This window comes from Chrysemys picta, chromosome 7, assembly GCF_011386835.1.
Source record: "Chrysemys picta bellii isolate R12L10 chromosome 7, ASM1138683v2, whole genome shotgun sequence".
Lineage (NCBI taxonomy): Eukaryota > Metazoa > Chordata > Testudines > Emydidae > Chrysemys > Chrysemys picta.
This window is the reverse complement of record NC_088797.1, coordinates 109,586,582-109,610,553: the sequence shown is the minus strand read 5'-3', so window position 1 is coordinate 109,610,553 and position 23,972 is coordinate 109,586,582. Positions and strand designations below refer to the sequence as shown.

The window sequence follows — 23,972 nt, the reverse complement described above, 5'->3', positions numbered from 1 at the left end:
AAAGAACTAGATAAATTCATGGAGGTTAGATCCATTAATGGCTATTAGCGAGGATGGGCAGGCATGGTATCCCTAGCTCTGTTTGCCAGAAACTGGGAATGGATCTCTTGATGATTATCTGTTCTGTTCATTACCTCTGGGGCACCTGGCATTGGCCACTGTTGGAAGACAGGATGCTGGGCTGAATGAATCTTTGGTCTGACCCAATATGGCCATTCTTATGTTAACTTCAGTCAAGTTATAATGTAAACTAGAAAACACCTGAAAACATTTAACTCATTTTTTTGGAGACTGACTAGATCTCAGGTTTTAAAAACATATGGACAATAATTTCACTGCTTACAAAAATACCATCAGTGAAAATATTGTGCTTGGTATTTTGTAGACATAGTAACATTATATGCATCTATTCATTGTAGAGGCTGCATAGTGAGTCAATTGGACTAAGCACAGGCGGGCGAATCAGGTCTGGTCAGTTCTAATTTTGGCTCTGCAGACATTTTGAGGTCTTAACCAAGGGCCCAGATCCTGCAAGCTGACCTGAATAATGCAGTCCCCTATCCCCACACAGTTTCACCCACACGGGTGGCACTCCATGTCTGTGCAGGGCTCCATCAACACAGCTAAGCTTGCGGGGTCGGGATCCATGTCAGGTAAGGCAAAATCCGCTCTCAGTCCAATAAGTAGCCTCATTCACTTCAGGGAGACTACAAAGGTCAATCCGCAATGTGGATCTCTCTGTACTTGGTTTCCACCCCTTTTGGCTTTCCATACCGGTTTCACCAGGGTGTTCTGAGAATTAGTATTTCTAAGGGCTTAGCTACACTTGCAGATGTAGAGTGCTTTGAGTTAAACCAGCCTTTGTAGAGCGCATAAGGGAAAGCGCTGCAATCTGTCCACACTGACAGCTGCAAGCACGCTGGCATGGCCACATGAGCAGCTCTTGGAACAGCCAGAGAGCAGTGCATTGTGGTAGCTATCCCAGCATACAAATGGCAGCAACGTCCTTTTCAAATGAGGGGGGGTGGGGTGGAGTGTGACAGGGAGTGTGTTGTGTGTATGTGGGGAGAGAGCATGTCAGCATGCTGTCTTATAAGTTCAGACAGCAACAGACCCCTCTCTCACGCACACAGCATTCCACAGTAATGGTTGCTTTGTCTTGGAGCAGCTAAGCATGCCAGCTGTCAGAAAGGGAGCTTTCAAAGGGCATATCGGCATGCCTGCAGTGATTCCAAAACACTGACAAGATTGGCCCCTTGACTTAAGAAGATTATGGGACTTTTCCAGCGGCTGATCAGAGCGCAGTAATGCAACCCCTCATTCAGACCAACACCTGGGCGTTTCAGCCAATGCGCACCAAGTGTTAATCGTCTCGCTGAGGTGGAATACCGGGAACACTTTAGCCCTGGAGTCAGAGCGCTCTACATGCCTTGCCAGTGTGGGCAGGTAGTGAGCTAGGGCACCCGGGACTGCTTTAATGTGCTCCAACTCACAAGTGTAGCCAAGCCCTAAAGCACTGTGAGATGTAAAGTACTGGGGAATCACTGAAAGATTTGCCAGCTAACTCCGATTGCAGGGGAAGGCCTATTTTCGCCTCCAGCTGCACAAACCAAGGGAGACCAAGCGATGGGAAGTAGGACGTCATACAGCTGAAAAATCCAACTGCGGCCGGGGCTGGGAGACGGGGCAGCCCCCGATGTGAGGCCGGGCCACCTCTCCACCACCTGCCGGCACGACAGCCGCTCCCCCGCCGGGCATGTGCTGGGCGGAAGGGAACGACAACTCCGCGGATCCCCCCAAGCGCCGCCCGAGGTGGGGACGTTTCACCGCCGCTCTTCCCCCACGGCTGTGAATGGGGCGCAGAGGCACGAGAACCCCGCCCACCCCCAACGCCTGCGCGCGCCCAGGGCGCAGCGGCCTCCCGAACGTCTACACGGGAATAACAAGGGGCCCTGCCCCCACATACGGGATAGGAAACTGCGCACGCGCATCTAGGCGAGACCGTTGCAAGCGCGCATGCGTGTTTTTGAAAGGGCGGCGTGCCAGGCGCTGACGACGGCACGCGCAAGGGGCGCCGTCTCCGCTGTACGCGGGTGCCCACAGGCGTCCCCCTCCGAGGCTTCGCCTCCCGACACGGAGGCGCTCGCTGTCGGTGCCCCGCCCCGATGGAAACTGTCGGGTTCCGGCGGCTGGGCGTGTGCGTCTTGTGCGGGCTGCCGGCGGCGGGCAAGTCCACTCTGGCGCGCGCGCTGTGCCACAGCCTACGGCGGCGCGGGGGCCCAGGCTGGGACTGTGTCCTCCTGACCTACGATGACCTCATTCCGCAGGAGGCCTTCAGCCAACCAGAGACAGAAGCGGGGCTCGTAGCACAACACCCATTGGTCAGTACAGTTTTTGCCCTTCCTATTGGTTAGCATAGATTGACATCCTCCGCTTTATTGGCCAGCGCGCTGCACTGGCAACGGGAAAATGATTGCCCCGCCCCTCCTCGGGTTGGCTGTGCGTTGCCCTTGCTCCACTCAGGGCAGCTGTATCCCGGGCACTGCTCCCCCCCCCGGTGCTAAGGGCAGGGCTGTCCCCTCCCCCCCATGGCAGCTGTATCCCGGGCACTGCCCCTCCCCTGTGCTGTGGGCAGGGCTGTGTCCCCTCCCCCCCCCCCCCCCCCATGGCAGCTGTATCCCGGGCACTGCCCCTCCCCTGTGCTGTGGGCAGGGTTGTGTCCCCTCCCCCCCCCCAGGGCAGCTGTATCCCGGGCACTGCCCCTCCCCTGTGCTGAGGGCAGGGCTGCCTCCCTCTCCCCAATGCAGACTGTATCCCAGGCACTGCTCCTTCTGTAGTGCCTAAGGCAGTGTTATTTTCAATCCACAAGTGCCACCTTGTGGGCACTCCCCTTCTTCTTCCTCACAGGGCCTCATGCTTTTCCTGATACCTCTGGTATCTCTGATAGCTCAACGTGGGTAACACACACACACCAGGCCATTGTTTCTGTTCCCATCCTGTGCTGACTACAGAGCCCTCTCACAGCTGGGAGGGAATGTGACCCAAGGGCAGAGCTTTAAAAGTGGTGCTACCCTCCCCCAGCCAAGGCCAAATCCTGAGAGAGGCTGAGTATATGCGATTTATATTAAAATCAAAGGACAGTGTGAGCACTCAGCACAGGCCCTGCAGCCCATTACCGTCTCCTCCTTCAGCCCTTCCCTTCTGACTCATTTCTTGCATTTCCATTCTGTTTTGCCTCTCTTTCTGCATTTCCCTGCAGAGTACATCCATACCCCAAGTGCTATGGGAGGGAGCAATAATCAAATACTTTAGACACAGAGGTGCCACAATTGTCCTTGCCCAGCAGCTCTCATTTTAGCTAAGTGTTTATTTCCTAAACACAAGCGCAAAGACATTCAGAGGTAGTGTCAAAATTCTACCCTAACTTCGTTCCTGAGTCTAAATATTGAGGTATGAGCCAGTGTTAAATCTACTGCCATATCTAAATATGAGTCAATTAAAGACAGCAACAAGAGGCCTCCTTCCTTTAAGTGCATGAGAATGTTGCCATACAAGTAGATATGGTCCCAAGTTCTCTGGCTGAAGAGCTTGTATCCAAACTGAAATAGACATAACACCTGACACTGCATACAGTTCAAGCACAAAGACATGAAAATGTGTGAGGCGATCAACCTTTGGGCACTGATTTAGCAAAGCAGTTAAGCACACACTTAAATCATTATTAAGAAAAGACACATTAGCATATGCCTGATTCTAAACATGTGCTTAAGTGCTGTGCTGAATCAGGGCCTTTGCCACAAAGGTGGGCATGAGGGAGGAAAGTTCGGTAGGCTTATATGGAATTGGAAGGCTATGGTGTGGGTAGTAGACAGCATGAAAGAAAGTGGAAAGCTGAAGAAAAAAGGAGTCACAAGAACTAGGGTTACCATATCTAATAAATAAAAAAAGAGGACCCTCCACGGGCCCTGGCCCTGCCCATTTCCCCACCCTAGCCCCGCCCAACTCCGCCCCTTCCACGCCCTAACTCCGCCCCTCCCACTCCCAGCCACGGGGAAAGGGCTGCCCCAGCGCTACCGGCTTCACGGTTTGCCGGGCAGCCCCCAGACCCTGCGCCCCCGGCCGGTGCTTCCCCAGTGCAGCTGGAGCCTGGGAGGGGAAGCACCCAGCCGGGGGCGCAGGGTCTGGAGGCTGCCCGGCAAACCGTGAAGCCGGTAGCTCTCGGGCTTTGGGCAGCCCCTATGCCTCCGGACCCTGCGCCCCCAGCCGGGCACTTCCCCTCCCGGGCTCCGGAGGCACGGGGGCTGCCCGAAGCCGGTAGCGCTCGGGCAGCCCGGCTCTTAAACAGAGCCGAAGAGGAGCAGAGCCTCCAGCCACGGTGGCTCTGCTCCTCCCCAACTCTTCGGCTCTGTTTAAGAGCCGGGCTGCCCGAATGCTACCGGCTTCGGGCAGCCCCCATGCCTCCGGACCCTGCGCCGCCGGAGCCCGGGAGGGGAAGTGCTCGGCCGGCGGCTGGGGTCCGGAGGCAAGGGGGCTGCCTGAAGCCCATAGCGCTCGGGCAGCTCGGCTCTTAAACAGAGCCGAAGAGTCAGGGGAGGAGCAGAGCCGCCATTTTCCCGGACATGTTTGGCTTTTTGGCAATTCCCCCCGGACGGGGGTTTGACTGCCGAAAAGCCGGACATGTCCGGGAAAAAGAGGACGTATGGTAACCCTACAAGAACAGTCATAAGGGAGAACTGGAAGGAACATGAGACGCATAGGGGGCGGGAGTTAGTATTTGTTAAATTAAACATTAATATTAAATGTGAAATACTTTGTTTTTTTCATAGCTTTCTCGCTGGAAATTGTACCGACATGAACTGTTAGAGTACCTTGAACACTTCTTACAGGCTCTTATTAATGGAGATCATTTGTGTGCTCCAACAAACAGAACTGAAGCAACATGGAAAAGTTTTGTTTCCTGTTTCAAAGAACAAGGATTAATCTCTTCAGAAATACATGATGCCAAATCTTTTCATTACTTAATCAATACAACCACTTCCAGACCATTGTATTTTGTTTTGGATGACAACTTTTATTATCAAAGCATGAGATATGAAGTATACCAGCTAGCTCGCAAATGTAATTTTTTTTCCTTTACATGCATCAATTTCATGTTTTATAGCAAAATAATTATTCTGCAGATTCAGTGAACTTTAGATGCTTAGTCCATTTTGGAAGTTATTTAATGGTTAAATACATTCTAAATGGCTAAAATATTTAAAAATAAAGCACAAGCTCTAACTACCTGTATATACTCGTTCATTAGCCCGTTTATAAGCCGACCCCCCAAGATGGCTAGGTAAAAATTGCAAAAACTGTATGACTCTTTCATAAGCCAACCCTATATTTTAGGGGTTGGCAAACTTTGGCTCCTGGCCCGTTAGGGTAGGCCTCTAGTGGGCCTGGATGTTTTGTTTATCTGGAGCGTTCGCAGGCACAGAGCTCCTCAGCTCCCAGTGTCTGCGGTTTGCTGTTCCCAGCCAATGGGAGCTGCAGGAAGTGGCGCGCCACTTCCCACAGCTCCCATTGGCTGGGAACAGCAAACCACAGCCCCAGGGAGCTGAGGGGTTCCATGCCTGCAGACGCTCCAGGTTAACAAAACGACAATGTATTAGATATTCAATTCAATGGTTCCATAGAGTTTAAAATCATCAAATTTTGGTGTAGATCTGTTTATAAGCCGACCCCCGCTCTTTGATGCATCACTTTTTCACCAAAAATATTCGGCTTATGAACGAGTATATACGGTAGTTTCTCTGACTGCATTATAGGCAACTTCTAGTTTATGTAAAATGTCTCTATTTCTCACACACATAGTTTTCAGAAAATATTAGTTTAGCAGTTTAAAATTACTATTTTCTTCAAAGCAAACATTTTGTGAAATTCTTTTAGATTCATTGGGCTTCTGCCAGTTATTTTTAGACTGTCCACTTGAGTCCTGTTTACAGAGGAATTGTCTGAGAAGTCAGCCGTTACCTGATGAGACCATATGTCTAATGGCAAGAAAAATAGAAGTACCAAATCCTGAGAAAAACACATGGGAACAAAATAGCCTAATTCTGAAAAGTGTCGAATGCACTTCAGAAGATAAGTATGTTGTTATATTAAAGTTCTCCTTTATATACTTTGCTTTCATAGAGAGGCAATATGTGCAGTATGTTGTACACACTCTGTAGAGCTATTTCTGGAAACCATTTAATTGATATAAATGCATATTGCACATAGAAAATATTTTAAAACTTGAGAGCCTGAGCCAATAGTGGTTCTACCAGGGCTTTGGAGCGGAGCCCGGAGCTGGAGCGCGGAGCAGCTCCGGAGCAGTGGAGCTGCAGGTTTTTGCCTGGCCCAGGGCTGGGGGCACTTTGACTGCGCTGCCTGGCCACCCAGGGCTGGGGGTGGCCACCTGGGGCACCAGGGCTGGGGGCAACCATCCGGGGCACACTAGGGCTGGGTGGCCGCCTGGGGCTGGGGGTGCTGTGGCTGCTCCATCCGGGGCACTGAGGCCGGGGGGCCGTGGTGGGGGTGTTCTGGGCTCCTGCGAGGGAGGGGACAGATAGAGAGGGGGTGGAGAGGGGAGTCAGGTACAAGGGGAGGGGCTGACGGCTAGCCTCCCCCAATGGCCTGGTGACCGGCAGCCCATGGCCACCCTTACTTCTGTGCTGCTGCTGGCGGGGCACTGCCTTCAGAGCTGGGCATCCAGCCAACAGCTGCCGCTCTCCAGCTGCCCAGCTCTGAAGGCAGTGCAGAAGTAAGGGTGGCAATACCGCGACCCTCCTAAAATGACCCTGTGACTTCCCTGCAACTCCCTATTGGGTCAGGACCCCCAGTTTGAGAAACTCTGGTCTCCCCTGTGAAATCTGTATCGTGTAGGATAAAAGCACACAAAAGACCAGATTTCATGGGGGGAGACCAGATTTCATGGTCCGTGACGCATTTTTCATGGCCGTGAATTTGGTAGGACCCTAATTATGGTACAGATTTGTGGCTGACCTTGCCAACACTTATGCATGTCAATAAATGTATCCATGTGAGAAGTTTCACTGAAGTCAAATAAAGTTAAACACTTGAAACTTTAGATAGATATAGGTTTAAACAATATCTCCTGTATAGGATCATTTACAAAGATATAAAGAACAAAGATATTATCTCAACTAATCATAAATTATTTATTTCAGAAAACTTTTCAAGTAAAATGTCAAAAGCTGACATACAACTTTAAATATCAAAACCTGATTTATACAGTTTAATATGTGAAATCCTCTTTACCCTTGCAACTGATATAATTCATTGTGTGTATTTTGAAAAAGTTTATAAGTGATTATTTTGGACCAGAGTTAAGACTGTTGTTAGGAATGAGTATGGTGAGTTTTCAATTGTCAGTACTGTCATTAACTGAATTTTGGAACTGTAAGAGTAATAGCATATTTATGTAATTTACTTTAAGTGATAGTTGTGATAGTTTCCATAATTTGTAATGTTCTTCTTGTCCTCTTATCTTGTATAAGGTTTATATTATTTACTTTTCAATCTTAACTGAAAATCAGCTGTTTTTGGGGGGCGGGGAGGTTTGTGCCATTATATTGTATGTTGATTTTACAAAATGAGCATGACATTGTTTTTTAGTTTGCAGGTGATTAATTTGTTGGTTACTGCTTTGGAAAATCCAGTGAAACAAATTGAGGAAAATACTGAACAAAAGGTAGTACTAATTGTCTTTAAACAAATGCCCTTCTGCCGATTTTACTGAAAGAATTAATTGTGCATTTCTAGTTGTGCTCTGTTCACCTTGATGTCTAAAAATGAGAAATTCTTCCACAGTTCTTGCTTGCAAAAGCCCAGATTAAAAAAGACTATGTATGTAATGAGTTCTTTTCTCTATGAAAAATAGTGACTGTGCTACAAATTCTTAATTAAGTCATCTGGACTGTATTCTAGCAAACTTTGAATATGTTCTATAGTAGTTAAGATAATGCCTCCCAGAACTGACTGACCGCATTGGGAGGGTAATTGTCTGCTGCCCCCCTTAAAGGGGTGGTACAGATTGCTTTCCCCCGTACAACTGAGACACTCCATGAGGTAATGCCATGGTGCAGCTCCATGCTACTCCCAACACAAAGCTGTGGCTAAATGCTATAGTCTGCCCCTGAATAATGAATACTTCAAAATCGTTATACTTACATTTTTGGATGCATTTCTACTCTTAAATATAACTTTCTTTTGGTCTTGGATAGGAAACAGACAGAGCCATATGTGCAGCTAGTATTCTCCACCAAGCTGATCAGGCTTTCAGACGAATTGTCTCTCAAACAATGAAGGATGTGAGAGGTATGCATGGCATATTCTAATTGCCATTCTCCAGGGGTATATAGCTCAACTGGTAACTAACATAAGGCTAAAACTGTGAAATACTCGTACACTGAAATAGTATAATATTAGACCCTAGGGTCCTGCAAGTAAAACTCATGTGAAACTTGACTCTCATGAGAAGTCGCACTGAAGTTAAGTGTTTGCAGGATCTGGGCCTAGGTCTTTGAAACTTAGCAGACATCTGAAGATAAAACTATAGTTTTATTTTTCTTTTAGATAAAAATATACTTCCAAGTGAGATGAAGATTCTGGCAGAAGAACTTAATAAGCTTAAAGCAGAATTCTTGGAAGATTTACGACAAGGGAATCATCCAAAAAATCAATTTTGTCTGCCAAGCAGTGAATTTGTTACAAATGTCATTACTTCATTCCAACAAGCGACAGACAATGTAGTGAAGAAGGGTTTTGTTTTAAATGAGCACACTGTGTTTTCAGTGCAAGGAATGCCAAAAACGTGATAGTTTTAGCCATCCTGCTGAATACGTTATCTGAGGAAGCCAAGCTGCCATGTGTGGAGGTTTATGTTAATTTATAATTTCATTTCTGTCACAATGTTATGAAACAAAACAAAAACAAAAAAACTCAGGTGTTTCATCTTTAAGACCAGGCCAACAATAGGAAGAAATGAGTTTTGAAGATGAAAGAGATTTTGGCATTGTAGTCCCCTAATCGGTGTCTCTTAAAACATCTTTGGTGCAAATCTTTGAACTCCTTCTCTGGCTCCTCCATCCCTAATGTTCTTCGTCCTTGCTTCTATATTTCCTAGATTTCCCATGTATCCATCTCTCTGGTCCTTTCCCATCTCAGATTAGCTCAGTTTTCCTTTTTTTTTTTTCAATGTCATTTTCCCTTTTCCCATAAAACAAATAATAGAAGCAAAGAATTCTCAAATCTTCCTCCCAATCCTTTGTTCTTCCAAAGTATTTATAGCTAGGCAACAAAGATGTACATAGGTAGAAAAGCTCTGGTCTTAAATGTTGTTTGCTCTCAGTAATTAACCGCCTCCTACATTATTAAAGTCATCATTCCTATTGGGACAGTCAGGGAATCACATGTCGTCATACTGCATAACAATAGAGTGAATCATAGCATGTGTAAGAAATTATAGGAAATTATAAATTGTCTTATTTAATAGTCAGTACAAACAGTATTACATTAACTGGTTAATGTCTGCATGATGCTATTTAACATGTAAAGTGCTAGGTAATATTAATAAAGAGATTAGAATATCTTTGTTGTATCCTTTGACTTTTCTCTTCCACAGCTGTTGTTTGTCATAGTAATGTGGGTAACTGATTGCACCTGCTGGGCCTTTCTTTCTAAGCAACACACAGTTAATGTGTATCATATTTGCATGATCTCTACTCTGCAATATTTGGCAACAGAGATCAAATCAAACCTACAGCAATGCATTTTCTAGACTTGACACTTACACTGTGTGGAGAGAAAAATGGTATTCTCTCGCTCCCTGAAAAACAGACAGTGCCGGGCTACTTTAGGTAACTAATAATAAAGGCAATAAAGTGTTTAATACTAAGCCAGGCAAGATTCAGGTTCTGTAACTAAAAGTTTTCCTGCTGCTTATGCTAGTGTAAGCTTTCTCTAGCACTATGCTCTTATCCACTTGAATCAGAACAGTAATAGGAAAAAAAACTTCTGCTGCAGTTAGAGCACACAACTGGCAGCTGGGAGACTTTTAGTTCTAATCCTTACCCAAATCAGGGATTTGAACCTGATTTTTCTACATCTCAGGTGAATGCCCTAACTACCAGGCTACAAAGTCAGTGTCTTTTTTTGGTCCCCCAAATAAATATTTATACAAAGTGGAAGAGTTTCAACAGGTGAGATTGACCCACCCCAGAATAGCCTTGTGGTTAGAGCACTCCCTTGGGAGGTACAACATGTGGATTCAAGTCTCTCCTCCAACCGTAGCAGAGCAGGGAATTGACTCTAGGTCTCTCACATCCCAGGTCAGTGCATTAATCAATGGGCAATGCATTGTTCAGAGATAGGCTGGGGGAGATAAGCGTGCTCATCCTCAGCTGTTTTTTTGTCCAACTTGGTAGATGTGCACTGGGGAGATGGGCAGGGGAACGCCTAGTTTTGAGAATTTTGCTGGGGTTAGGCATGAGCAAGGGCTCTGAGGAGTTTGTTAACTCTGGGGCATTATCAGGCCAGACAGTGTTCTACACGCCTATCCTGTGACAGGGTAAATCTCTGGTGCAAGGTCAGTAAAACTAGACTTCAGCAAAAGCACCAGGAATGACCATCCGTACCAGCAAATAGCTAAGAAGCTGGCAGCTGTACAAGACAGGGATCAGTGCAGGGAGTGTATTAAGAGGCTGAAGAGAAAGTACCGGAAGATCAGGGTTAAGAACTGCACCTTGGGCCACTCACCAGTGGCCCAACAGCAAGCTCATTTTACGATGACTTTTACTGGATTCTGGGTGTGACGTTATGCAGTCTATATGGTTTTATAAAAGCTTGATAATAAGTCAATATAATGTAACTGAGATAGTTTTAGAGAAAATACGGTAATAAGTGAATGTAAGTAACTGGGATATGCCTCATGCAAAAGGTCTCTTGTAAGGTATCATTACAAAGCTTATAATCTACTGAGTATGATCATCTGATTTGTATAAATGTACCACTCTTGTATCTAAAACTAGAAATATAAAATGTAACTCTGAGGGCCTATTGTAATTGTGTAAAGTGTGGATCATTAATGATGGTTTGGAATCTTGATGACTCCCATTGTCTGCAGATGGCTGTATTTACCTGTGAGTCTTCCTGTATATGTGTGTGCTGGCAAGTGAGTAATGAAGTCTTGCGTGATCATGTCACCTGAACTGGAATCCATCTTTAACCTGGTGCTTTTCCAGTGAGGGGGGGTGGAAACCCAGAGAGACAAAGAGTTCCCGCCTTATGCAAAAGATATATAAAGGGGGGAAGAGAACAGAGAGAGGGAGAAGCCATCATGAAGAATCCCCTAGCTACCACCTGAGCTGCAACAAGAGCTGTACCAGGGGAAAGAATTGTGCCCAGGCCTGGAAGGTGTCCAGTCTGAGAAAAACTTACTGAAACATCTCTGAGGGTGAGATTATCTGTATTTAGTTTGATTAGGCATAGATTTGCGCATTTTATTTTATTTTGCTTGGTGACTTACTTTGTTCTGTCTGTTACTACTTGGAACCACTTAAATCCTACTGTCTGTATTTAATAAAATCACTTTTTATTTAGTAATTTACTCAGAGTATGTATTAATACCTGGGGGAGCAAACAACTGTGCATATCTCTCTATCAGTATTATAGAGGGCGAACAATTTATGAGTTTGCCCTGCATAAGCTTTATACAGGGTAAAACGGATTTATCTGGGTTTAGACCCCATTGGGAGTTGGGCATCTGAGTGCTAAAGACAAGCACACTACTGCGAGCTGTTTTCAGGTAAACTTGCAGCTTTGGGACAAGTGATTCAGACCCTGGGTCTGTGTCTGGAGCCAGACAGGAGTGTCTGGCTCAGCAAGACAGGGTGCTGGAGTCCTGAGCGGGCAGGGAAAACAGGAGCAGGGGTAGTCTTTGCACATCGGGTGGCAGCTCCCAAGGGGGTTTCTGTGATCCAACCCGTCACACTGGGCACTGTGCCCAGCATGGAGCCAACTGTGCTTCATGACCACCTGGTCAGCTGGGATGGTGCCCTGTTGGCACGGAGACTGATGGGAACCAGCAGCAGGATCCCAGCGAGAAGCATGAAGTGACTTTTATTGAAACCAGTCAGAGCAGGCTGTGGATCACGATCAATAGCAAATTCTTGGTCCCTATTCAGAAGAACTGTTTGATTTCCCCACCCCTGGAACAGCCGGCTGCTGAGTCTTCAGCAAACCCAGTGGAGACAGAAGCTGCCCCAGAGCCCGGTAAGTGTCTGACTCAAATTTACAGTTTATTATTAAAGTAATGGGAGGGATTTCTGCTCTGAGTAGCAATGCAAAAATTATGAGCTCCAGCTACCAGCATGTGACCTCTAAAGATGGATTGTATCACAGCGCCTTGGCGTCCCCCCTTCCCCTGCCCCCCCCCCCCACACTGAGTTCAAAATGGTGACTTGGAATTTCAAACATTCATAAACAGCTGTAAAGATTATTTTAACTGTAAAGTCACAGTCTGCTAGGGTCATTCTTGTTTTCCTTTCAATAATAAGACATTTGCCACTCTGTAATCACTCCTCCTGGGTCTATGGAGCATCTTGTAAACAGTGAACTGAGTGTGCATGTGTTTGGGAAACAGTATTCTATCTCCAAATCTAGTCCATTTCAATTACAGGTACTCCGTGCAGGCTGCATTGTGTCCCCAAAGTACAAATGGGGTGTGTCATAACTATAAAGGGAAGGGTAACAGCCCTCCTGTGTACAATACTATAAAATCCCTCCTGGCCAGAGACTCCAAAATCCTTTTACCTGTAAAGGGTTAAGAAGCTCAGGTAACCTGGCTGACATCTGACCCAAAGGACCAATAAGGAGACAAGATACTTTCAAATCTTGGTGGGGGGAAGGCTTTTGTTTGTGCTCTTTGTTTTGGGGGTTGTTCGCTCTTGGGACTGAGAGGGACCAGACATCAATCCAGGCTCTCCAAATCTTTCTGAACAAGTCTCTCATATTTCCAACTTGTAAGTAAACAGCCAGGCAAGGCGTGTTAGTTTTTATCTTTGTTTTCTCAACTTGTAAATGTACCTTTTTGCTAGAGTGTTTATCTCTGTTTGCTGTAACTTTGAACCTAAGGCTAGAGGGGATTCCTCTGGGCTCTTTAAGTTTGATTATCCTGTAAAGTTAGTTTCCATCCTGATTTTACAGAGATGATTTTTACCTTTTTCTTTAATTAAAAGCCTTCTTTTTAAGAACCTGATTGATTTTTCCTTGTTTTTAAGATCCAAGGGGGTTGGATCTTGATCCACCAGGAGTTGGTGGGAGAAAGGAGGGGGATGGTTAATTTCTCCTTGTTTTAAGATCCAAGGGGTTTGGATCTGTATTCACCAGGGAATTGGTGAAGAGTCTCTCAAGGCTACCCAGGGAAGGGAATTAGCATTTTGGGAGTGGTGGCAGCGGACCAGATCTAAGCTGGTAGTTAAGCTTAGAAGTTTTCATGTAGGCCCCCACATTTGTACCCTAAAGTTCAAAGTGGGGAAGCAGCCTTGACAGGGTGTCAGATTTTTCCCTGAACTATGCTGGGTGCGGGTGGAGGAAAGTCATAGATGTCAGCGTGTTTGCATGCAGCAAAACAAGGTAAGCCATGTGTGAGCTAATGCAGCATCACGTTAATTCCCTCAGGGATTCTGACCCAATCCTTGTAGCTGACAGCTGCAAACTTTTCCTGAAGCATGAACTCCAGATAGTCACATTGGAGGGAAGGGCATATTTTCCAGGCCCACCTGTGTAGCTGACTAGTCCATTCCACTCTCAAATGTGCTTCTTCGGTTACTGTACGTTTGAATACTTCAGCTGTATACACTGCAGGCTTCCCTCCAGCAGCCTGGAATAAAATCTTCCTTTGCCAATAGGGCACCACAAGAACAGTTATGTCTTCCAAAATGTGAAAGGCCTGAAATGACAGAAAAAGCCTTTTGCAGCAAGAGCACTAAACACACCCATTCCCCACCTCCCCCCATGTGGCAATTACTTATGAGATTATTATGAAACAGAAAAAAGGTTATAATTTTAAACTTACCAACTTGTCTCTGCACTTCTGTAACTGCGATTAACAAGGCTGTTGTCAGAGGTCCATTCAGGGGGAATGGTTCACCTCTGGCTTCACAAAGGTTATGAAGAGTCCAGCAAGCCACGGTAACGTAGAGAGCATTGATGACACTGGCATCCAAATGGGTCTGTAGACACGTCCAACATGATTTTATCTGCCAAAAGCACATTCAACAACATTCTACACCTCTTGAGTGTAGTTAAACCTTCCTTTGCCAAAGCAAAAGAGGGTATGCAGGGTCCCCTAGAATAACAGTGGGGACAATTACACCATTTATGTCAATGTCATTGGGTGGGAATAGTGTCCCAGCCTATCGATGCTGAATGTAGATTCCCGAGCAGCAAAAAACTCAGGCATCAAGAATTTTTCCAGTTCAGCCCATGTTGACATTCACACTGTGGTCCACAAGTGCCTGCATAACAATGAAGTAGTACCTTTGATGGTTTATGTACTCGTGCTCTTGAGGAGGGCAAACTATGAGTCCCATCAGTGGGCCTGGCCCAGTTAGGAAACCCCATTCTCTCAAAGCCAGCATTTTCCTCCGGAATATCTGTAATGTCTGCCACCGTGAGGTTAACCACATGCCTGATTGCCACCACCAGTTTACGCACAGTCAACTTTCCTACCCCAAACTGGGTGGCAACAGACCTGTAGCAGTCTGTGGGAAAACAGCTTCCAGACAGTTATAGCAACCCTCTTCTGGACCTCCAATGGTGTCGCTTTATGCTAGAGGGTGGGGGTAAGCTGCTCACAAAGCTCCAGAAATGTGGCTTGCTTTATGCAAAAGTTCTGGACCCACTGCTGGTCATCCCAGGTCTGTATGACAATGTGGTCCCACCAGTCTGCTTGTGGCCCTGCGTCAGATGTGGCAGTCTACGTAGGGGGCATCAGTCGCTTTGCCAATTATATTGAGCAGCATCTGCTACTGTGAGTCTGCAATTGCAGGGTTCTCCTCGCTCTTCTGCCTCCTCCTCCTCCTGCAGCTCCATTAGGAAATCCATCAGATACTTTTTGGTGGGACAGAAATCGCTGCCAAAATGTCCACCAGCACCTAGTGGATGCTTTGCCAGTTTCCTGACACAGGAATGGAAGCACAAGCAAGAGTAGTTCATCAAAAGATGCTTCTTCCACATTGCTGGCCCCAGTAGCTGGGAGCGCACAGACCGAAATGACTGCTCAGCAGGCAGTCTTGGTGAGCTGTTCAAATTTCCTGTCAAAGGCAAGGTGGGCAGTAAAGTTTTCCCACAGTGCGCCATGGTCCTAGGGCTAGAATGGCCACATTTTGGGGAGTGGCGGGGTGCTAAGGATTTTGGGATATGGTTAGTCTGACTAGGCTCTGCATGCTGCAGGGTGGATGACAGAACCCCAAGTTCAAGCATGGGTCAGCAAAGTCTTCATGTAGGGTTAAAAAATAATGTAGATGCTTAAGCCCAGGGTTCCCTAACGTGGGTAAGCTGACTTAGGTCCCACTAACCCTGGGCTTACATTGCAGTGCTGCCAAGTGTCTGATTTCAGCCTATGTTCATCTGGCTCCACTCTGTTCAATTTCAGTTTGTTTGTTACAAAAATTTGCTCAAAGCTTTATTACAACACTCTGTTGATTTCACTGAGGCCCAAATTTCACCCTCCAGATCAACTGGCAACAGACAAATTGAAATTGAACAGACTGGAGTAATCATAAACTGAAATCAGACCTTTGACTCCAGCTGCGGCATTGGATTTAGGCCCTGATTTGGCCAAAAAGGCTGGGGCCAGTCTGGCCCTCTGTGATTGGCTGGTCATTGCTGAACTCTCCAGAGGCTTTCCCAGCATGCTTTTCTGGTAACTGGTCCTTTAAATCTAGGTGGGACAAACAGGTGTAACCCTAAGGGAACCATTTTGATTCCAACTACTGAAGGCATAACTGAAATTACAGGAGGTAGCTCCCTAGGGAATACGCACAATTCTGGTCTATTTGACACCATACACAGGTGTTGCCCTTGATTGGTTCTCATTAATCTGGTTAAACAATATGCAAGCCAAAAATGCTCCAATTCCTAGTTTGTGTTTAGCACTCCTATTGATATGCAACAGCACATCAAGCCAGCGATCAAACACACAAATGCAGACTGGATATCACAAGCATTTCAGAGCAGGAGTCCGGTGAGTTTGACATCATTCTGTTTCTTTCTTGTATAATATCATGCTTCTGTAATAAAGATCTAGATAATTTTGGGGGAACAGTTGCTTTCTCTGCTAAAGTTTACTACCATTGCATTTTTGTTTTTAAGAAGGTACCACTAGTCCTGAAATATGACGGTAGTGTGGTCTAGAGGAATGAACACCAGGTTGGGAGTTGAGTCCTCTTAAGCATTGATCGACTGTTACCACTGACTTGCTGTATGGCCTCAGTTTCCCCTGTAAAATGGAAATAAAAATATTCCCCCCACGTATTACACAGGGATGTTATGAGAACTAGTTAATGTCATCTGTATCTTATTGTTTATTTATCTATAGTCCCTAATCATGGATCAGAACTCCATTGTACAAGCATAGAATATAAAGACAATCTATGCCCTATGGAGTTTAAAGTCTAAGAACAAGAGACAACAGATGGCTATAGACAGAGAGGGGAATACAAGTAAACAATGAGACAATATTGTTTGTGATAACAAGTGAGTTTCAAATCTAGTACACTATTTCAATTCTGTCTTTGCTAAGAGAGGGTGATTTCAGTAAAAGGAAGTTAGATAAATTCTAATTCAGGCAGTTATGAAATACTCATGTTATCTGGCTCATCCACCAGCAAATCCGATGTGTCCTTTCATGTCATCCACTTATGAAAGAGTAAGTGCTTGGGTCACTTCATATAATTCCATCTCATCTCCTAAAGACTGCAATATTAGAGAAAGAGTTACTCCATCCACAGATTCCTAGTGCACCTATACTAATGGCATATAGGCCACAAAGGGTAAAGGAGAACAATGAATGGCATGGTACCTCGGTGATGGGTACACTACAAAATTCCTTAAGACAGATCGTTTTGGGTATAGCTGTCTGATTGGATACTTTTAAAATAGTGTAAGGCTCAAAAGAATTGATACTGGTTTTAGGAGAATAAATACTAAATGTGTCAACTTTTAATGCCATCTCTCAGTGACTTGTAATGAATGCTTGAAGGTGCATTGAGTTAGAAAGGCTTAAAACAAGTGATATAGGGCAGTTTCACTATAGGAAGCAATAGCTAAAAGATGGCTTCTCCGATTATTTTGGTGTTAAATTTCCCTAAACATCTTTATAAATGAATGAAATATCTTTTGGTGGAGGATGAGTGTTGATAAACTTTGGAAGTAGTGAGTTTTAAGGAAAGGTCTGGTTTGTGGCACAGTAACAGGGTGGCTGGTCTATGCACAAGGCGCAGCATGGAAGAAGACACAAAGAGAGAACTAGAGATACAGAAGAGGGAGCTAGAGGAAAGGCTAACCAGTGGGCACGTATGACTTACTCATCAACAGCTAATCTATTGAAAAAGTGTAAACATCAACGACGAAAAACAATGTTTAGGAGAAGGGGGATGAAATTAAAGAAAGGAAAATTTAGGTAGGACAACAGAGAACATTCATTAACGGTGAAATTGATTGATCATGGAAATACCTTCTCGTAGGACATTGAGAACTGAACTAGACATTAGAAAACATTGTTACTTGTAGTATATTCTACAGTCTTTTAGTAGCTGTGACTAGATGTCCCTAATAGTGTATAATTCTATTTTTTTATTCAGGAAGATACTTCATTAGCTTTTCTTCTTAAAAACATTCAGTAAAGGCAACAATTGAGTTGTGTTTGAGCGTGGGAAGTACTAGCTTTGACATTGGGTAAAAATTTCAAAAGCACCTAAGTTATTTAGAAGCCTAAATCCCAATGAAAGTCAATAGGACTTAGAAACCTAGGAGATGTAGGTGCTTTTGAATATTTAGCTCTTGTGACTCTCACCCTTCTCAAGATAGTTTGTCATTAATTTTACACACACTCTGCCATATTATTACTTACTTTCTGAATCACCTTCCATTGGTACATGATAAACATATCCCACTTGACACCCATGTACCCCTATTGACCTGAGTAGTTAGCCAGTATTTGGGGTCTTGTGGGTTGTTTCTGTTGGGAGGAGAAATTGACTGTGGGGCCAGCTCTTTGATGCAATCCCATTTATTTACAAATATACATGAAATCCTGTTTCCCTGAACACAGTAGGAATCAAACAGCCGGAGACATTTTCTTTGCTCACAGTGCCAAGCCACTTTCCAGCTGGCACTCTACTCAGAAGCTCTCAGCTTTTTCTCAGGGTCATGCTACAAGTGCTTTTCTGGGGCTCTCTCGTTGCCTTCTCTCTCTCACACACAGTTGCAGCAAATAATATCCGGCTCCCTGCATTTACATTCAGACCCCAAAGGACAACCCCCTCAGACCACATGACTCAATTCCTGCTACAACCTTGCAGGTGGCCTGTGTTTTGGGCAGTGGGTCCTAGTGTTTCAGCTGTCTGTTCCATAAAGGAACTTAATTGCTTTTTACGTTTATCCTGAATGAAGAGCGGCTGTTACACCTAACAGCCTAACCCTCAGCATAACAATACAGATGTTTAGTACAGTTAAGTCTCAGCGTGAGGTTCACTACTAGTTCATTCCTCCTTTTATTGGTAAGAAGTAAAAGAAAGTGAACAAGCATATTAAAAGAACCATTCTGGATCCTTCAATAGTGGTTAGCATGTACAGTAGGCAATGTTGATTCTTACTGGCATGTGCTGACTAAAACACCTGTATCCTAAATCCTTTTCTCCCCACAATAAAAGCATGGTGCCAGTATTTAAGTATGAATTCCATATAATTACAAAGTGGCCTAGCACTGATCCTGTTTAATATCTATACCAGTGACTTCCTTTGACCATCTTAATGGAAATTTGCCTAGCACCGGATTTACTTACCATAGAACAAATCCTAACCATGGACTTTAAAACCATATTTCGTACACTAGCAGCTAAAACCAAACCCCACCAAGACTGTTGTCAGCATTTAATTTAAACAATCAAAAAGCTAGGTTGGAACTGTACATGGACTTCTGTAGCCAGCAGGTAAGACACAATCCCACCCTGAAATATTTTGGGGTGACATTAGACTGAAGCCTCACACGTGGAAAAATATCCACAACAAAATAAAGATGTGTGTAAACCTCATCCAGAAGCTGGCAGGAATGACCTGGACAGCAGGTGCAAAAACTTTATGGTCCTCTTCACTGGCCCTTGTTTACTCTACCACAAAATACTGCTCACCTGTCTGGACACACCTCTCCCACACATCACTCACTGATTCTCAACTTGACATTGCTATGTGGCTAGTTATGGACACAGTAAAATCAATACATGACTGTGGCTTCCCATACTCGCACACATCCATCCACCCTAAATTTGTTGTTGCAGCATGAGAATTCTTCGAGAGTCCCATCATATTCAAAGGAACAAGGATTTCCCAAGACATGAAGATCTAAATTGCCAGTCAACCCTATTAAACCTTTTGGGCTTGCAGTGCAAGAGCTTGAAGACTTGGGGTTTTCAGTGGTGAGCAAGGTGGAGGGAAGGCAACATCCTGAACAAACAACTCCTCAAGGACCAAAGAACCTAGTGGCTTTTCCCTCCCATGGAAACTATGGTCCATTTTGAACCATCTCTGCACATCAGAGGGCAGATGCACATACCTCCTCCATAAAGGGTACTGAGACACAATCCAATTTGTGACTGCAGAAAGAGATTTGAAACTATGGAACATCTTGTAAATCAGTGTTCCAAGTAATCATGTCCTGGCCATATCTCTGCCATCCATTCTGTAAGTCCTGAAGCAGTCAATTGGATTGCCATCATAGACTTGAACATATAACATTGCTGGTGTTAAGTGTTACGAAAGAAGTGGCTTTTTCCCCAGTAAAAGTATATGGCCAATTCTAACAAAAGAATATATAAATTGAATATTAAGAGCTTAAAAGCTTTGGAAGGATTCATTTCTGGGCAACCATTTTCCTATATAAAAATCACTCAAACAGAACTAGGGCAGAGTAGCTTAGTTCTAGGCAGTTATTAAGATAGGCACCATTGTAAATGCCATAGTTAAGGCTGTATACTGACTTCCATTATAATGCCCTGTTTTCATCTGCCTGCAACGTTCTCATTTAGTTTGCTTTGGAGTTGAAACATTCCATGCTTTGTTTGAGTGCAAAAGCTCCTCAGAAAGGATGAAGTAAAGTCATTCAGCAGCTTTTTAGTTACCTAAGTGAGTAATTTATATACTAATGCTTTTATAAAAAATTGAGGGTTTTGCACATGCATTAGTCCAAATGCTAAATCATTAAATATGGCTAGGTTTTAGGAATAATCTAGATAATAGGAATAATCAAGTAAATCTCTTAAATATGAAGATCTGAGTAAGGCTACAATTTTGTCACAGACATCAAGGTGGTCACAAAAACTGTGAATTTTAATAAAGTCAGTAAAATACTCCCAAACCCAGTAGCGTTGTGACCTAACGCCACACCACTATTCAGGTTTGCTATGTCCACCCCTCTGTAGATGGAGATGGAGGAGCGGGAGACAAAATTTGTGCAGTGTTGCAACCCCATGTGCTATGTTGCAATGCAAATCCAATTTGGTCCTCAGCCCCCTCCATTTCCATCACAGGAGGAGCATACAGGCCAACCTAAGTGGTGCTGTGATCCCATGTGCTGGGTCATAATGCCCAGAGCAGGGAGCCAGGTCCAACCCCAGGGGACAAGAGCCAGTACTGCAGGGTGAGCTCGTTCTCAAACACTGTATGCCCCTATGATTATCAATGGTTCACAGTCATGCTGAAAGGGCATAATGAGTGGGGTCCCGCAGGGATCAGTTCTGGGTTCGGTTCTGTTCAATATCTTCATCAATGATGTAGATAATGGCATACAGTACACTTATAAAGTTTGCAGACAATACCAAGCTGGAAGGGGTTGCAAGTATTTTGGAGATAGGATTATAATTCAAAATGATCTGGACAAACTGGAGAAATGGTATGAAGTAAATAGAATGAAATTCAATGAGGACAAATGCAAAGTACTCCACTTAGGAAGGAACAATTAGTTGCACACACACAAAATGGGAAATCTCTGCCTAGGAAGGAGTAGTACAGAAAAGGATCTGAGGGTCATAGTGGACCACAAACTAAATGAGAGGCAACAGTGTAACAATGTTGCAAAAAAAGCTACCATCATTCTGGGATGTATTAGTAGGAGTGTTGTAAGCAAGACATGAGAAGTAATTCTTCTGCTCTACTCCGTGCTGATTAGGCCTCAACTGGAGTATTGTGTCCAGTTCTGGGCACCACATTTCAAGAAAGATGTGGACAAATTGGAGAAAGTCCAGAGAACAGCAACTTAAATGATTAAAGGTGTAGAAAACCTGGAGGGAAGATTGAAAAAAAATTGGGTTTGTTTAGTCTGGAGAAGAGAAGACAAAGGGCACATGATAAGTTTTCAAGTACATAAAAGGTTGTTACAAGGAGGAGGGAGGAGAATTGTTCTTAACCTCTGAGGATAGGACAAAAAGCAATGGGCTTAAATTGCAGCAAGGGAGCTTTAGGTTGGACGTTAGGAAAAACTTCCTAACTGTCAGGGTGGTTAAGCACTGGAATAAGTTGCCGACGGAGGTTGTGGAATCTCCATCATTGAAGATTTTTAAGAGCAGGCTGGACAAACACCTGTCAAGGATGGTCTAGATAATACTTAGTCCTGTGATGAGTGCAGGGGAATGGACTAGATGACCTCTCAAGGTCCATTCCAGACCTATGATTCTATACCGCCTCTTCCCCCCCCCCCACTTCTCCGCTTTCCCTGACAAAGATTTCATAGCAGGGAAAATGGCTATTAAAAATGTCCATGACAAAATTATAGCCCTACTTATGAGCCATTAAAAAGGGATTTGGGTAGATAATATGCACAGAGAGTTACTAAGCGCTGGTCTACACTGGGAACTTACATTGGCATAGCTATGTCTCCCAGGTAAGTGAAAAATTCACACACACACACCCCCGCAAGACGTAGCTATGCCAACCTAACCCCCGGTGAAGACAGTGCTAGGTCAATGGAAGAATTCTTCCGCCAAACTAGCTACCATCTCTCGGGGAGGTGGATGACCTATGTGAAAATCCTTCCAGTCAGCATAGGTAATGTTTACACTGAAGCACTACAGCCATATAGCTGCAGCAACAGTTTAAGTGAAGACACTGTAAATTTCCTATTAAAGTTATGCAACTCTATAGAGCCCCAGTTACTGCCAAATAAATGTGTAACTAGCGAGTGATTGCATTTAAAATAGATTTTGGCAAACAATTTCCCAAATCTATCAAAAACTAAGTTCTATAAAAAAAAAGAAAAGCAAAATGCAAAACAAATTAAACTACAACATACAATTTTAAGGAAGTCACGTAATACAAATATTAAGGCAATGTTTAGTAACATTTTTGCTTACTCGTCAGACTGTTAAATTAACCTGAATATGCTGTGTTGTGAGAGTTGATTGTTTGCAGTGTTGTATTGGGCCCAGGTTATGATAGAGAGAAGGTGGGTGAGGTAATATCTTTTATTGGACCAACTTCTGTTGGTAGACGAGACAAGCTTTTGAGCTTTTCAGAGCTCTTCTTCAGATTTGGAAAAGGTAACCAGATTGTCACAATTAAATACAAGGTGGGACAGATTAAGAATAAGGGGTTAACACATGTTGCAAGAAACCACTTAACATGAAGGGGTAATTTACACTTCTGCATCATAGGACAAAGAGGGGTTAGTAGGTTACAAATTGTTGGAATGAGGCATAAAACTAGCAAGTCTGTCAAGACCTTCTCTCTCAGAGGGCAGGTCTACACTTAAAAACCTGCACCACTGCAGCACTTTAGTAAAGCTTCTCCTTGGCCAGTGGGAGCCCACATAGTGCTGTCTACACTGGGGGGTAGATCAGGGGTATGGATTTTTCACACCCCTGATTGATGTAGTTATACCAATGTAAATTTATAGTGTAGACCTGGCCTGAGTTAAGATTCTCAGTGGCATTAACTTTTTTGCATTTCCTGACTTGTTTATATTTATATGAACATTGCATTTATTATGCTTTAATAAGGCTTTATAATTAAAAATTTAAGTGAATTGATCAGGACTCTAATATTTGGACCCTTAAATTGAATAGCATCATCTTACTGTATGCAAGTCAACCAAACATTGGTCTATCCAACTCATTTTTCCCCACCCAGTTGCCACATACTGAAGCAGGTGATCTTTTGAGTTAAAGAATAATCAAAACAAGTTCAGAGTGTGTTAACTGCTTGAAAAGTCATTTACCATGCAGGTCAGAAGAGCAATGCACTTTTACAGTGGGTGCGTGGTTAGGAAATAGAATTGTGCCCCACCTTGAAGCTTCCTCTTTTGGGTCTTTACGCCCAGACCACCTCAGGAATTAACACTGCTCCCTCTGGAACTTAGTATTATAGGAGTCCGCAAGAACCATTCATTCTTAGCAATGAAAGGGGATTCTTCCCTCCTTTCCTGTTGCCAATCCTGGTCTAATTCACTCTTGTCATGCTAGAATAGTTTTTGCTCAAGAAATGAGTAACTCATTAACATTAGCGATGGACATGAATGGAAAGAATTACCTTAACCCTGACACTACAGGACTACATTTTTTTCTCTGTTTTATGCAGTTTTTTTTTTTAATGGTCTAAGCAACAAGTACTCCTCCACTTCCTTTGCTGGGGCTGCACCATGTGTGTTCACCCAG

At 44.3% G+C, this 23,972-nt stretch overlaps 1 protein-coding gene across 1 annotated transcript; it reads left to right on the top strand.

The window, feature by feature from the left end:
* The first annotated feature begins 1,899 nt into the window (after nt 1-1,899).
* On the top strand, nt 1,900-9,637 carry PSTK (phosphoseryl-tRNA kinase). Its single transcript, XM_065552283.1, is given in 7 exon segments — nt 1,900-2,149; nt 2,152-2,381; nt 4,827-5,118; nt 5,932-6,130; nt 7,663-7,738; nt 8,271-8,364; nt 8,623-9,637. Coding segments are annotated over 7 exon segments (1,266 nt in total). The 5' UTR covers nt 1,900-2,016; the 3' UTR covers nt 8,865-9,637.
* Nucleotides 9,638-23,972: the final 14,335 nt, after the last annotated feature.